Source organism: Pelecanus crispus, chromosome 1 (assembly GCF_030463565.1).
Source record: "Pelecanus crispus isolate bPelCri1 chromosome 1, bPelCri1.pri, whole genome shotgun sequence".
Taxonomy (NCBI): Eukaryota; Metazoa; Chordata; class Aves; order Pelecaniformes; family Pelecanidae; genus Pelecanus; species Pelecanus crispus.
Window position 1 is genome coordinate 207465283 of NC_134643.1, and position 16526 is coordinate 207481808.

Below are 16526 nucleotides of genomic sequence, written 5' to 3' on the forward strand. Positions count from 1 at the left end.
CCAATTCTTCCACTGAACAGGCATTTTTAAGCTGGCTTATCTTTTAAAATTCCGCAGTATCTGCAAGCAAAGTGGTACTGCTGGAGTGTCTGCTCTAACTCTCCAGTGTAGTGGATGCTGAAAAATGTTTCATTCTCTTGCACAGTAGAAGACACTTTCTTCCCCTTGTCCCCTTCCCACCCCCACTTTCTCCCCAGTGAAAGCAAACACTGCAGTTACTGTGCCTACGCCCTTTTTTACTCAAGGGGTAAATCAACTTGCAGTAGGGGGAACTAGCCTCACTCACACCTGAAGTTGCCTGGTTGGGTGGACAGCCATGTCCTGGCCTTTCTGGCAATCTTAAACAGCAGCTCTCGTGTAATTCGGGGCTAAGTCCCTTTCAAGCTGGCTGATAAACTTTTTTTTTTTTTTTTAAAATGAAAATAAAGAAAGAAACATTCTGCAGAATGAGCTCTATATGGTATTTGCAACAGCATACAGCACATCTGATTAATACCAGAATGTGTACTGAAACTCTGAAAGAACCCTTCCACTGCTAGTATAAACAGGCAAGCTACCCTTGCAGCATGCCTGAGCAACACTACTGACAGAGGTTTTGTACACTTGCCTTCATGTGATCTTGAGGGAAGAGACATGCCTAAGGGTATGTGTGTATGGGCACAAACATGGGCACGCACTGAAACACAGGAGGTTCCCTCTGAACATTAAGGAACACTTTTTTACTGTGAGGGTGACCGAGTGCTGGAACTGGTTGCCCAGAGAGGTTGTGGAGTCTCATCGAGTCTGTTTTTTCCTCGATAATCTAGACAAAATTCTCCACAGGGAGACAAAGGGGTTGAGCTTTAAATGTAAAGGATATACTACACTAGTACAATAAAGAGACATCCAAAGAAACCTTACATACTATAGCAGTTAAGGAAAACAAGCTTTCAGATGCATGCTGAGCAAGCTCCTGTTTATTCCAACACTTTCAAATGAACACTGCAGCTCCAGGAATGAGGAGGAGGTGCAAGGACACCCAAAAACACATCCATCTCATCATGACTGAAAACAGAAAACACAGCAGCAATGCAAACACATGCCAGAACAAAGATAGTAACACTCCCCCACCCCCAACTGTTCATTTCTCATCCCAGACTCTGGTACTGGAGCAGTCTGTCACCAAATATGCCTGAAACATAAACAAGAGTTACATCACAGTAATAAAACTATCATCTTCCCTCCAAGTCTTCTAACAAGATACGAGAACGAGTGTGCCCAGGATCAGCTTTTCATCTATTTCTTTACTACTATACATTAATTCAATTTACTCTTACGAAAAGGATATCACAGAATAATACTTAAAGCTCTAAGGGCAAGAGATTGAGATGTGAATATATAAGTTTCACTACTTCAAGATTCAAACGTGTTGGGAACGTTATCTATAAACATAGGTTAGAAGAATGCTTATTAAATGGGAGGGAAAAGGACTACTTAACATAGAGGTGACCAAAAAATTTGAAAATCCAAGTGTCCAGTATTCTCTGTAAACAACACATACTTATAAAGCTTTTCATTTAAAATAGTTCATGTTTGACTAGATGTACGGACATCCGTATGTTATCATGGATCTGTCTGAGAACCACTGGTGCAGGACATTGAGATCAAATGCTGAAAATGAAGAAAAACAATTAATTTTGATTGTTTGGGCAGAGTACACTGCCACACATCTGCAAGTTACCTTCTCCAGTTACTAGCAGCAAAAGCTCTTTCTGTTATATTGCCTTACGGCTCTTTAAGTACCTGTTAGTTCTACTGTGCGCTTCAGCAATGTGTACGTAAAGAAATTAACTTTTTTTAACAGCATTTTATTAAGAGTGGAAGTATGGACAGAAGGGATTTTTTTTAGTTGTCAACATCACTGACAGTTAAGACTTCACTTAAAACTTTTGAAATCACTCCTTCCTAACATTATGAATTTGTCGTTCATATTCACTGTACTTACACGTCACTCATCGAAATCGGCGAGTCCCATTTCTATCAGTTTCATATGAACCAGGTTTTGGTCATCTCCATACAAAGAAATGGTGACCTCTGGTGAAAGAGTCTGAAAACCAGAAATTGAGACTGACAGTAACAGATTTAAATCTCAAGCTAACCAATAGTAAAAGTTATTTTATTGGCTATACTCACTGCCTAAACAAAACTATGACTAGACAAAGAATATTTCTGTTTTTAAGTAAAGGAAACTTGTTTTAAAACAACAGGAATGCTCAGAAACATTTTGTTTAAGAAAAGCGCCACGTGATTCTCTCTCTTCATCACCATTCCATGATGGTAAATGGTTCACAATTTTAAATTACGAGGGTTCACGGTAAAACAAATACTCAGAAATTCTACTCAGAGTGCTAGTATGCATTTTAGGCTGAGCAAGAACTAGGAGGGGGGAAAAAAAAAAAGTTTCTCACAAGTATGGAAGCAGAGAGCTGTTTTCCTTCAACACACTCCATCATAGTCCACAATGCTTCCACACTCCATTCTGGGGAATAAGGAATTCTTTTCACGTTTTTGTCATATAAAGCAGGTTTAAATCCAGCCAACAGAGCTCGTACTGCCTGAACAGGATACTTCAGCAGATGATAAGGTATGTGACGCAATCTAAAACAAAAATGAAAAATGTTTGCCTGCAACAATCCATCTGCCAAGCTAAACCATCAGTAAGGACATAAGGATAGCTTAATGGTTCATGCAGATTTACGGTGTGGAAACTGGGATCAGAGTCCCTGCTCTACAATAACATGCTGGTGTCACACTGAACAGTTCATCAGGTAGGGTCAGGCCCTCTAAAGGCCTTCAGCACAGTAACTATCAAGAAGCAGGCCAGTATCACACAGACCCCTCAGCCCACCAGGCACACCGGCTCCCCATTATAACGCTTGGGGAGGAGTCTCAAGTGCCCGATACAGATTTGAGCACAAGAATGCAAGCGCAAATCATCACAATGCAGGCTCCTATCTGGTGCGTCTGGAAAATGACGTAGACCTTTGTGGCCTGAAGTGTGTCACGCCTGGGTGTGCTCTAGACACACTCCTGGAAATGGGCACCTTAGTTTTATATTACCATCTCCCCATTTTTCTATCTTTCTATTCCAGAAGCAAGGGAATGGGGAAGCAGAGCAGGAAGTGCAACCCTGAAATAAAACACACACTCTTGCATGACCCTAAGGGTCCTGTTCAAATCCCCATTTTGCCTCATCTTCACGATGGACCTGTAGATCCCCCAAATGAGCTCAAGAGCAAGTCAATGTGATTAAGCAGTATATATATGTAAAGCGAAAGTGCTTCAAAAGAGAAAATTCAGACAAGCTCTGGGGACCCTAAAAGCGTGGGGTGTTTGAGACACTCAGCTGACATCCGTGTGTCAGCACAGGAGCAGTTCCTAGGGCGGGCTCAGTACCAGGCAGAACAGGGATTTGAACTTCCAATTTCCACACAAGCAGCATGGGGTGTGTCCCACTCAGATACTCCCTTATCTTATTCCCCAGCTGTCTCCTATGCAGATTGTAGTCGCACAGGATCAGAGAATTTGTTGGTACCCCTGGAGGGCTCAGTCCCTATTTTGTGTAAGCTTCTTGGGTGCAAAAGCAGATTATAAGCCTGAGCCTAATTCACAGGTTAAGCCACCTGAAGATGATGAAGAAATCTGATTATTATAATAATGGGCTTCGCAGAACAACCTGAGGAGCAGGTGCACAACCCCATACCCTGCAGACAGAAATTATTTAACCAGCCAACCACCTTTCTCTCCAACTGAAACCTAATGCTAAATTATTACAAGTAATGTATCTTGTATACATAAAAATAAATAATAATAAATGTAAAAATACATACACTTACTTGCAGGTACGTATTTTATAATGTAAGTGTATGCATACACGGACATTTTACATGCATTTTTTTCTTATGTACTTACCTGCTTGTTGGGACAACTGAAAAACTACCATAGTCAACAAACTGAACTAGGATCTTAGCAGGGTCAGATTCTTCAACGGAGAGGAGCTTTGCTCTATACCATAAACCATCCTGGTATTCTACAAGGCAAGGCATTTCTGCGAAAAGAAAAAAAAAACACCACTGAACACCCCAAAATATACTCACAGTGCAGTACAAACTAACTGTAGTACTTGAAAATCCATTTTACTTTGTGACCAAGATTAAGATTTTTTTCTTCCTTCTTTAATTCATGCTACTATTTTGCTCTACACATCCTCCAGTTCTCTCTGAACTCCAATTCACAATCATTAGTATGCAACTTAAGTCAAGTTTCTCTACCTCACATTGCAATGATAAGAACTAACAGAGAATTGCTTGGTAAAGATAGTGATCCCAACTGTTTAACGTTTAAACTTTTCGACTTCAACTCATTTGCACATTTCAGTTAGTAAACAGACTGATCTATAAGAGAATAGACAAAAGTCTGGAGGACACAAGGCAGGTGCTGCCAAAAATCTCAACCAGAATTTTACTAGTTTCTAGAACCAAGTACTAGCAATAACTGGTTTCTTCATGAAGTTCTAGACCCACATACATTATGTTAATTTAGGCCCAACAGTTGTGAACAAGAGAATTAAAGCCCATCTTTTGCCTGAACAGAGAAATCCAGAATTAGTGAAGTGATACTCTTTACGGTTCACCTAATTTCTAACTCTTGGTAACATGATCTTCTGTACCTAATGTGTCTTTTGAATACTTAATAGCAAGATTTGCACAGTTACAGCTTCAGCATCAGTCACCTTAAGGGAAAAGTTTTATTTTTGCCATATGCAATCTAAACTCAGTTCATCAACTTTAACGGGCATCGGGAAGTCTGAGTTCTCTCCATTGTTTTCCAGTGGAGCAGAATGACAGAGAAGCCTCAATTTCATGAAAAGTAAAAACATGATTATAGAAGAATCACTTATGTTGGAAAAGACCCTTAAGATCATTAAGTCCAACTGTTAACCTAGCACTGCCAAGTCCACCACTAAACCATGTCCCTAAGCACCACATCCACACATCTTTGAAATACCTCCAGCGATGGGGAGTCAACTACTTTCCTGGGCAGCCTGTTCCAATGCTTGACAGCCCTTTCAGTGAAGAAATTTTTCCTACTATCCAATCTAAACCTCCCCTGGCGCAACTTGAGGCCATTTCCTCTTGTTCTATCACTTGTTACTTGGGAGAAGAGACCAACACCCACCTCACTACAACCTCCTTTCAGGTAGTTGTAGAGAGCAACAAGGTCTCCCCTCAGCCTCCTTTTTTACACTCCTGATTATAGTGTATCGTATGTATATCATATGATATATGATATCATAGTGTATCATATGATTATAGTGTAGTGTTACTCCTTACACTCCAGAAATTTTATTTTAAAATAAAATATAAATATAAAATATAAATATAACATAAAAAAGAAATATAATTATTCCTATTCTTCAGAAATAATTCCAAGGTTTCTGTACATCCACATGAAACAACAGGGAAAATAAACACACTAATATACCTGTTCGGAAGTGTGTTAGAAGAGGAAGAGCCTCCACACTTTTATTGCACCATTTCAGGGCTTCATCAAGGCTCTCCAACTCCGAGTCACAGCTGGCATCTCCCTCTGTGGTAGATTGCTTCATAAGGTTCTTAGAAGGATCAAGGCAAATATATACCTAATCAAAGAAAAGGCTCTCCTATTACAATTTTTGCAGATGGCTTAGAACCTTCAAATTCCATCAGTGATCATGGATTATTAGAAGATTAATTGTTCCCATCTTTGAAAGGTTCAGCACATCCTTGCTCCCCTTTCTTCTTTCCTCACTTTTGGAGTAACTTCGTATTTACACAAAATTTTTTCCAAAAGCAAAAGAGAGTCATGATTCATTAACACCACATTTCAATGTTAAAAAGAAAGAATGAAAGGAATGCACACACTAGAGGATACCCACAGAAGATTTCACAGCTGTGTCTTATTAGGATTCCTCCCTCCTGCTAGTTGGTAAATAATCTCACTTCATAATATCAAACCAAAGTTTAATTTTAAAGTTAATGAAAGAACTTCTGAAATAGTGTTTTGTTCGCTATGCAAAGACATTCCATTCCCCTAATTTATAACTGGATCATCAGTATAATGCTGTAGGTCAAGGAAAACAAAGTTTAAACCACATGCACAGGCAAATTAAAAGCTATGTAACAGCTTCTAACTGAAATGCCTTTTTTTAAAAAAAAAAACCACCACAGAGCCATTTCAGAGCATTACAATATTTTACTGATAGTCCAAACAAATTAATAAGTAGGGTTTTTTTCTAAACTCATCATTATAATTCACTAGTCAGGAAGAAAATTAATTTTCATTTTCTAATTTGTACGCAATATAATCAAGCCGCAACTCCATCATGCCACTGCTACTTAAATCTGTAGGAGTCCAGAGCACGATCTAGTGTTTACAATTATATACCATGTTCAAAAGCAAGAGTTCAAATCATTTGCACAAAATGAACCAAAAAATACTCATTATAATGTTTCTCCTGTAAGAGAGGAAGCAGAATACACAATTTAAGAAAAGCCCTTTTCTAAGATACCCAAACACTTTCATCCTGTATTTAGTCAAAATAGTTGTATATGTACATTATACATCATTTTTTGGAAGATGTGTATACTCAAATGAATTAGTGGGGTGAATTTACATTAGACCTTGATGCTGAATTTAAAGCAATTGCTTCAGTACTGTAAAACCTGTTATTTGGTTTACAGATTTACCAAAACAATGAACACACGCACTTCAGTATAAATCAATCCACTTAGAAGATGTTAGATTTTGTAACACGATCAACTTCTCACTGCTTCCTGTTCTCCTATTTCATCATTCAGCATTCAAAGTCCACATAGGAATCTTCTATTTGATCAATGAACATTACCTTCCACCTTTTGCCTGGGAGACTACTAGAGGGAAGCTGTGTGGGTTTACACAAAAATCAATGATCAGTCATCGACCAAAGGCAGTAAAATACAACTATAACAGCCAGAAAATGTACACCTTACTGTACAACATTCCAGTAATTTGATTTTTGGAGAATAAAGAGGAGATAAGTCATTATTGTTCTGCCAAGTTAAAATCCAATGACCTATTTTCTTATTACACAAGGTAAGTACCAGACTGCAGTACTGTAATTAACATTCATTTTTTAAGGCACATGGTCAGTATTTCTCTGCCCCCACCCAAGAGGGTATTTCAAGTAAGAGTTCATTCAGATGGTTGCACTGAACGACCATCTGTATCAGTAACTCAGTAGCATTTTGCAACCTTACTAATACTTTTTTATATTATCTAGAATTGTTAGCCATTATTTCCTTTTCACCAGCATGATGGGACTGCAACATTTGCTGTCCGCAACATATATGAGATGTTTACAAAACGTACCTCCTTAGGGGATACCAAATGGGTAACTCTGACAGGAAAGGTATCTCCTGGAATAGGCAGCGGTGGCAACATGTATGAAGGCAAAACAGGAACATCTCCTTCAAGCAGCTCCTAGACCAAGACAGACTTTAGTCAAGCATCATATTTAGTAACAAAATGCAAGCTAGCTTTGGTACGATTTGTGGTTCAAAGGAGTTATCCAATAATGTAAAGTGTGTCCTTGATGAAAAAATACTAATCAACATTTCCTTTCAATACTTCCTAGGTTTTGAAGAAAACTTTAGCTAAAACGTAACAGAACTAGTTAATTAACACTTTTAAAATATAAAGAATAGATCTTTGAAATAGTCCTAACATACCAACTTGCTAACTTGACTGCCATTAAAAAATGCATTAAATATGGAATTCCCTTTAAAGAGAGAAAATACTTAGAAAGAAAAACTAAAATAATAGCAATTAATTGGAACAGATTAACCTGAATGCCACGCCCAATGTTACTGCAGTTTGCCAGAGCAAATTATCCCTTAAGAGAAAGGCAAAGGATAATTTAACTCCTTAGCCACCAGAATTATCACTCCCTCAAAAAGATAACAGATTTTGCAAAGTACAGATACATATTGTCTCAGTAGCATAGCATACTCTAGTGTGTCTTCTTCTAGAACCAGTTATTTTACAGCTTGAGTTCTACAGGCCATTAACTCATTTGGTTCGTGACAAAATAAACCTTGGTGCACTGAATTATGCTTTTATAAGGATGTACAGCACATAGCTCAGCTGGATCATAGGTCATGAATACAGCTCGTACTCTCTCTTGTACTTCAATATGATGCATAACAAAATTCATACAATTTCTCTAAAATAGTTTATTTTTACACATTTACTTGAACAGTTTTCATTATGCCCAGAACAAAAAGAAAAGTGGAAGCAACCAGATATCTATAACTGCAAAATAAAACAATAAATGTTGACCCTTTCTTCCCCCTGCATGATCTGACATAGGATACAGTACAAAACCCCATTATGTTCTTCAGACTTAACTAGGAAAAAACAGCTTTTCCATTAAAAGTATGTACTCCTAAGATTTAAAAAAAAAAAAAAAATCTATCTTGATAAATACTAGTAAAGAAAGGACGTCCAACTATATCATAGATACATACAAACTAAATGCCAGATTTCTGCAAAACAATCAGGAACATTGTGACAGGCCACCTGACTACACTTAGCTCTAAAAATTCAACTTAAATTCCAGCTCATTCCCAACTGCACGTAGCTCAGCTGGGTATCTTAGTCAGCTCTTGTGCATGTCTTTGAAAGAAAAACTGCATTTGGATTTTTGCTGTTAATGTCAACAGTCTTTTCTTATTGTCAGCAGATTGGTTACTGCTAGATCTACCACACTTAGGCAGACAGTCCAGTTGTAAATACTGACACTAAAAAGATGTTCTACCAAGACAACTTTAGGAGTTACCTATTTCAAACAGCTGTCCCCCATCCTTTCTGCCTCTGTGTCTATTCTTTAAAAATCTAAAAATGGCTTACATTCCTTATTACATCTGTAAAGCCACAGCAGAAATCATGTATTTCTAATATACATTTACACATCACATAATACTGTATACTTAATAAGGTAACACAAGTGTGCTTTTCAGCATGAAGAATTTAATCCAAACTAAGTAAATGGTAGGCTGCAGTGCAGTGTGTTATGTTGTACCTCCTTCTCTACCACATGCAAAGCTTTGTTTATGAACAGCCTACATAAGCCCACCCAGTAGTGTGAGGCATTAAAGACATCTTTAGAATGATGAAGACCACAGCGATAGCCTGCCAAGTCTCAGATTCTGTATTTCCCCAGAACGGACAGGGTATCTTGACAAAAGGAAAGCAGAAAGGGCTAACTAGGCGTTTGCAGAATGCTTTTCCACTAGTCTTGCTGCAAACACCAGTGACAGGTCTTCTTGGTGTCAGAGATGGTGGGACTATGACCCACACACCTGGCCTTCAGCCCATGTCCATAGTCCCGCCCTTAATCCAGGCTTGTCCTGATAAATTCCTAACAATGAAACAACAACTTAGGGTATCTGGCAGGTCTTTTAGTCATACACATCACTGGTTTTAGAGGAAATTTAACTGCCTATTTAAAAGTGGGGAATAGGGACAGGAGGAATATGCCTTCCAGCAAGTTGAAGTGCTAAACCACACAGCAATCTCAGTGCTAGAATCTGTAATCATACATGCAGTACTGTGACACCAACTGCAGTATCTGCTCTCATCTATCATGGAAGCCCATGCAGAATCGGAGGAGGAGAAATTAGCCCTTTGTATGCTGCTGATTGTGCCTGAAGTTTCTCTCTGCCTGAAAAGACGCTGATCTCTCTCTAGAACTGCTGGCAGGCTGAACAGGTCCTGGTGATGCTGAAAGTGTTCAGATGACTACAAGTCAGTAACATCAAAAATGGCTTTGCATGAAGTCTTTTCAGCATTGTCTTTGCTGTCATTCAGAAGGCAGGTGTTAAATGAATGAATATGGCTAATATGTCAACAGCAGTCTGAAGCGCATCTCTCCTCTGATCTAAACTAATGGACTATTCAAAAAAAAAAAAACAGCATTGGCATTTCCAGGGGTGGATTAAGATGGAACAGTCTGGCCAAGTGTTCGCTCAGATTATGAGCTTAAAATCTGAAGACTTCAAGTACCTCACTGTAAAGAGGCTGATAGGCAATGCAGTTAAATACAAAAATAGTCTGTATAAGGAAATTTTGAACTGATTTTCATTCAGATAGTTGGAAATGGTTTGTAGTCAACTACTGTAGAAAATGTAATTCTAAAAAATAGTGTTAGGTAAGCCTGAGCTCAGAATGAAAATATTAAAAACTTGTCTATCAAATAAAGCAAGGTCGTAGTCCACCATGCCTGAATATATGAGCACAAGGGAGCACCTGGCTACCCGGTTCTGACCCACAGTGGTAGAGAAACAAACAAAACGAACCAACCAAAAAAAACCCCATCTCCCAAAAAGCCAAATCAAAAAATACCACAGTATAATGGTGTTGTATATATAGGCAAGTATGCAAGTGCATATATGTGTATACAGACAAACACACATGTATGTACACATACACCCAGAATGAGATTCACTGCTGTAAGCTCACCATGCTTGGGGTTCTGGTGTGCTCTCCAATATCCTACTGCCTGCTGGGGAATTTTCTGGCTAATGACTAAGCTAGGAGTGTCATATAGTAACGAAGACCAGGTCTTAAACTCACCTGTGCAGCAAAACAGAACTGCATCTCAAAGACAATAATGCACTCTGCAGCAAGACAGAGGTGTAGTGGGCTCTGCCTAAGCAGCTTATTACCACTATTAACAGAATTGCAACACTCACAGACACAGAATACAGTCCTTATCAGATTACTCACCTGAAAACACAGATGTGAAGCAGTGAAATAAAGTTACAAAATTATAAAACATACATAATGGTTACACCTTATATAATAATAGTATTCTTTAGTCAATGCAGTGTATCAGTTGGCTTGTGAGGATGGCTGCTTAGCCTCTACAGCTAAATCCAGACCTGATAATATTTCAACGTTCTCAGAGCTGCATGCTTCCTACTTCTGTTATTCCAGAGGTTCTGCTCCTGGAACCACCTCAACCTCTGGATGCTTTGCTCCTTTTCTGGTCCACAACTGAACACCTCCGATACTCATTTGCTTACGAATTGTTCTGAACAACTTATTCTTGGAATGGATCTGCTTAATGCTATATTCCTTGCTGAAAGCATTCCAGGCTTTCTGAATGCTTCTTGCTTACAACCTTCTTACACAGCTTTCTTTTTGTTTTCCACATTTTGTTTTTGTTTTAAGGGTACAATCTCATTTCAAGACCCATATTTAGTTTGCTGAAAGTTGTTGTGTCGTGTGCGGACTTTATGCAAATGCAGTAAGAGACTGATTTACAATTGGGTTTTCCATGGGTACTCAGTTCTAATACACACTGAGAGATTTTTCTAACTGCATCACAAGCCCACAGCAGTGACAGCAGCGTACTCTGTAGTGCACAATTATTTTCTGAAGCAGAGACTCATGTTGGAAAGGAAAATACATTGGTGGGCTTGAACAGAATTAAGAGAAAAATGCAACAAAGCCTTAGTAATTTAAATAAACCTGATCCTAAGATTTTAGAAAAAAAAAAAAAAAAAAAGAACAAAATACAGAGAAATTACTTATCCCATTTTTTTTTTGTGTTAAGACAACAAAGTTTGGTAAAAGTTTCAGTCTTCCTCTAAAGAAGACCAGATGAATATCCCAGACACTTGGAATGAAGAACCTAGGTAACTCCCTTAGAAATCACTACGTTTGTTGAAATACTTGAATAAATTTTCTTATTAATATCTCCATCCTTGGTTATATTTTGATGATTAACTAATCCCTTCAAGTGATAAAAATACTACCTTATTCCTATCCTTTTAAGTTTCAGAGGAACACAAAAACTAATTGGACTTTAAACAGAAATGCAAAAATCTCTTTTCAGTAAGGAGTCCAAGAACAAACTGTTGGCAATTCGCTATTCCATACAATCTTACCAACACATCATATCCATACTTGTTATGCTACAGAGCTATGTACTTAGTCTTACTGCTGTTTACATCACAAAACTGTACAGAAATATAAAAAGAAGTAACAAATCATCAAAGGTCACAACAAGCAACTGAGTAATCTTTTTAATGTCAGAATAACAACAGCAAAAGACACCTCCCCCCCCCCCCCCCCCCCCCCCCAAATCACCCCCAAAAACCCCACTCACCAGCTCTGGTATGTCCTGACAATCTTCAGCAACACAGTACTTCTGGTATGCCATGAAGGAAGAAAGTGACATTCCACCAAAATACAGGTTGATGGACAATTTGCCCCATGGGTCATCTGGTAATTCCTACTTACGCAAGACAAAAGAAGATTATAACAGCAATAGCGTGACTGAGGCTTTAGAAATAGTGACCAGGAAATTCAAACCTATCATTCCTATACACACCACAGTCATTCATCAAAGATACAAAACAAGTCAGGATGGCTATTAACATCAGTTATGACACCAATGGGAATAGATCATAGAATCATAGAATCGCTTAGGTTGGAAAAGACCTTTAAGATCATCCAGTCCAACCATTAACCTACACTACCAAGTCTACTCTAAGCCAATCCAGGGTAGACTAGACTAAACCATGTCCCCAAGTGCCACATCTACCCGTTTTTTGAACACTTCCAGGGATGGTGACTCCACCACCTCTCTGGGCAGCCTGTTCCAATGCTTGACAACCCTTTCCATGACGAAATTTTTTCTAATATCCAGCCTAAACCTCCCCTGGTGCAGCTTGAGCCCGTATCTCTGGAATGGCAGCACCAACTACTCAGTCTGACACCGAAACATTATCCCATATTTCCTCACTCAGCAATAAGCCCTTCTCTTTCACAATTTATCATTAGAAATTAAACTATCTCAAATTGCAGGTTTTCAGACAATACAGATTATGTGTTTCCCTATAACATTAATATATTAATTTAAGCATGTCCATACTTAATTAATTTTAATCACTTAAAATTGAATTTAGAAGAACTTATGCTGTTGGTAGGCAGGTTGCTTGTCAGAATGCCAACACAGAATACAAACAAGACCAAAAAATATTAATACCTCTAAAGGACACATTTAAGGCATGAAAACTATAATAAGAAATAACTTTAGCTTTGGATTTTGTTCTAAGAAATACATTTACTGCTATACTCCACCTATTACTCTTAATGCAAGTTTAAAAAGGAAAAAAAAAAAAAAGAGAGGACAAAAAGCATCATTCCACATCTATGAATAAATTAAGCTACCTGAACATGTATTTCAACCTCTTCATTTGTAAGTAGTTCTTGAAGGCAATCTACTGCATCCTGCTGCCAAAAATTTCCAATCTAGTTGGTGAAAAGCAAGAATACCCCATACATTAAGATGCTGCTAAGTAATACTCTTACTATTCTTAACACAGTAAGATGAAAATATGTGCCTATCGTTGAAAAACTTATTTGAAAACACACATCATTAGTTTCATTTGTCTACAACAGTTTAAACATTATCTGCTATTTGATACACTAAAACTTACCGTGTGACAAAGCCACCCAGCAATTTTGAGATCTTGAAGTGACTTAGAAAGACATGCTGCTTGCCAAGTCTAACCTTTACTATATACATAACAATGTATGTCTGTATAATTATCCACAGAATAACCCAAAGATACAGAATTACACTCGAAGATAACTTAACAGACAACAAAAACCACAGGATATTTTAAATACTTCTTTTATTACCTGCAATATCTGTTTGCCTCCCAACCTGTAGGCTTATAAGCCTGTTTTTCTTAATCAGCTGAACTGCTTCCAGCAATAAAAAGGTTTTCTTTAAAAATAAGTTTAAAAGTAAGCTAGTAATTTCAGTGATTCACATTTACTAAATGCACCATTCAAATTTGAGTAAGATGTGATGATATGTGAAGATGTTATTTACACATCAATTACTTACTACAAAAACCCCTAAAACAAGTCACTTGCATTAGTTTAGTGTAACAGATCATTTCCTACATAGCTAAGTTCAAAATGATAGAAACACTTTTGGAAGACTTGAAGATTTACAATTTTCTGGCCATTTTGCATTAAGAAATCCAGGCCTTACTTCTTGTTGCTGCTATTGGAAAACGAACTACCACTTCAGATTATCATCCTGCCAACTACTGCAGTGCCCTGTCTCGCAAAGATTTAATTCCAATGGCAGCTGCTTTTGAAGCATAGTCACTTCATAAAGCAATCTGGCATTTCCTGATAAAAGACTGCCTTGCTGAAATGATCCTCATCAGCTATTCTCTGAATCCTCCTAGGCAAGAAAAAATACCAGCAACTAGTCTCAACCTTTGTATGACTAAACAGTGTATCGATCTGAGTAACTACCTACTAAAATGTCTTCAAAATTACCATTACTCACTGGCACTGTCTTGTAGAGCTGACATGGTATGCAAAACGGAGGAATACTAGTATACAATGTAGTTGGATACAGATGACACTGAGGAATCCTCTCTATGCAGCCATGGTCTATGTACTGCACCTATATGAAAACAAAAGCTTTCCTGGAATAATTCCTATTTTTTAAGTCAAGTTTAGTAAGAGAAGGCGTTCATTTACAGCATTCACTTTTCTGGAAGAAAAAAAAAAAATGGTTTGCCGATAAGTATGTGATGTGTTGAAGTGGAAATGAAGGAAAGGATTAAAAACCTGGTATGGCAGATTAGAAGTTCAATTTCTAAACCTGTCTTGCAAGAGATCCTAACTTTTGTGTAATAACCTACAGCAGTTTAAAATGGAAAGAAATAAAAAATTTGTGAACTAGGATAGTGTCAGACTTGCACATCTACATTCAAAAAGCATAAGCAGACTCAAGAGTTTAGATAAGAGTAGCTGCTAATTAGAAAAAGTAGCTCTATAGCTGTGCAGCTGAAAGAATTCAAAACAGACAGCCACTACTTATTTGGGTGGGGATAGGTTTAGAATCATAGAATTGTTTAGGTTGGAAAAGACCTTTAAGATCATCCAGTCCAACCATTAACCTACACTACCAAGTCCACACTAAACCAATTAAGGGTAGACTAGAATAAACCATGTCCCAAAGTGCCACATCTACCCGTTTTTGGAACGCTTCCAGGGATGGGGACTCCACCACCTTTCTGGGCAGCCTGTTCCAATGCTTGACCACCCTTTCCGTGAAGAAATTTCTCCTAATTTCCAACCTAAACCTCCCCTGGCGCAGCTTGAGCCCATTTCCTCTCGTCCTATCACTAACTACATGGGAGAAGAGACCAACACCCACCTCACTACAACCTCTTTTCAGGTAGTTGTAGAGAGCTATACTGTCTCCCCTCAGCCTCCTCTTCTCCAGGCTAAACAACCCCAGTTCCCTCAGCCGCTCCTCATAAGGCCTGTTCTCTAGACCCTTCACCAGCCTTGTTTAGCTTCCACCCACCCTAAGTACTTTCAAAGCATTCTACATACGATAGCAACAACTAAAGAAGAAAAAACCTAAAAAAAAGTAAAAGGGATTACTTACAGGTGATCAAGGGTAGCTTTTTACTTAAGAACATTTATGATCACCAGGAAAACTATGGGAAAAATTGTTACAACTGAAATACGCAGAGTTAATGTTTAAAATAAATGTAAAAATCAGGACAGTTATACTTTTAAGCAGAATGAGCATCTGGATAGTCAGGTCAGCTGAACGAAAAAAGATGTGATCATAAGTGTATCTTAGAGGATTAGATTATTTGCCCCCCGCCCCCCTTTTTAACATACACATGCACATGTTTATGCACACACACATGCACGCGCGTGACATATAATCAAACTTACCTGGAGACTACTACCACTGAGTTCTACAACTTTACCTCGATACCACATGGTATCTGATCCTCTTACAACACAAGCTTCTCCCTTCTTCCAGCAGTAGGGTTCCAGAAGACCAAGGCATTTGAAGTTACTTTGTATTTCAGTCATCAATTTGTTTAGTTCAATTTCTGGGGGAAGAGGAACAAAAAAAAATTCAAAATAGTTTGTAACACAGTAGCACAAACTATTTCCATCACTAAAAACCAGCAGATTCAGATGAAGGTATGTTTAACATAAAATACACATGCTGCTCCAAAAAATATTTTCTAACACTGATACAATATGTATGTTCAACTCTAGCATATGCAAACAAGTTACTACTTAAACAAAAAGTAAACTGCATTTCCAATTGTGAAGCCACTAGTAATTCTGGATTGTAATCTCAGAGAAGGGTCTATAAATTTTGCAACTGACACCTTGGCAGCACTAATACAAGAGCCTCTCCATGAACAAGACAACAGATTCCCAGAGACAGTGGTAGCACACCATGAAATAACACAAAACAGGCGTCCAGAAGACCTGGATTCTGCTATGGCTACAGTTTACAGCAACAACTGCAAGAAGAATACAGTCTTGGGCAAGTGGGGTTACTGTACTTTGGATTTCAAAGTTTTATGGTATGTACAAGTACATTT

General features: G+C 38.1%; 1 protein-coding gene across 1 annotated transcript in view; it reads right to left on the reverse strand.

Annotated features, from left to right (window-relative positions):
* Positions 1-1987: 1987 nt before the first annotated feature.
* The window catches only part of RNF17 (ring finger protein 17), a 54189-nt gene continuing 39650 nt past the window's right edge, over positions 1988-16526 (reverse strand). The window contains 9 exon segments of the mRNA XM_075721578.1: positions 1988-2086; positions 2448-2637; positions 3952-4087; positions 5524-5680; positions 7429-7539; positions 12233-12358; positions 13300-13380; positions 14441-14560; positions 15856-16019. Coding sequence (XP_075577693.1) covers positions 1988-2086; positions 2448-2637; positions 3952-4087; positions 5524-5680; positions 7429-7539; positions 12233-12358; positions 13300-13380; positions 14441-14560; positions 15856-16019 — 1184 coding nt within the window.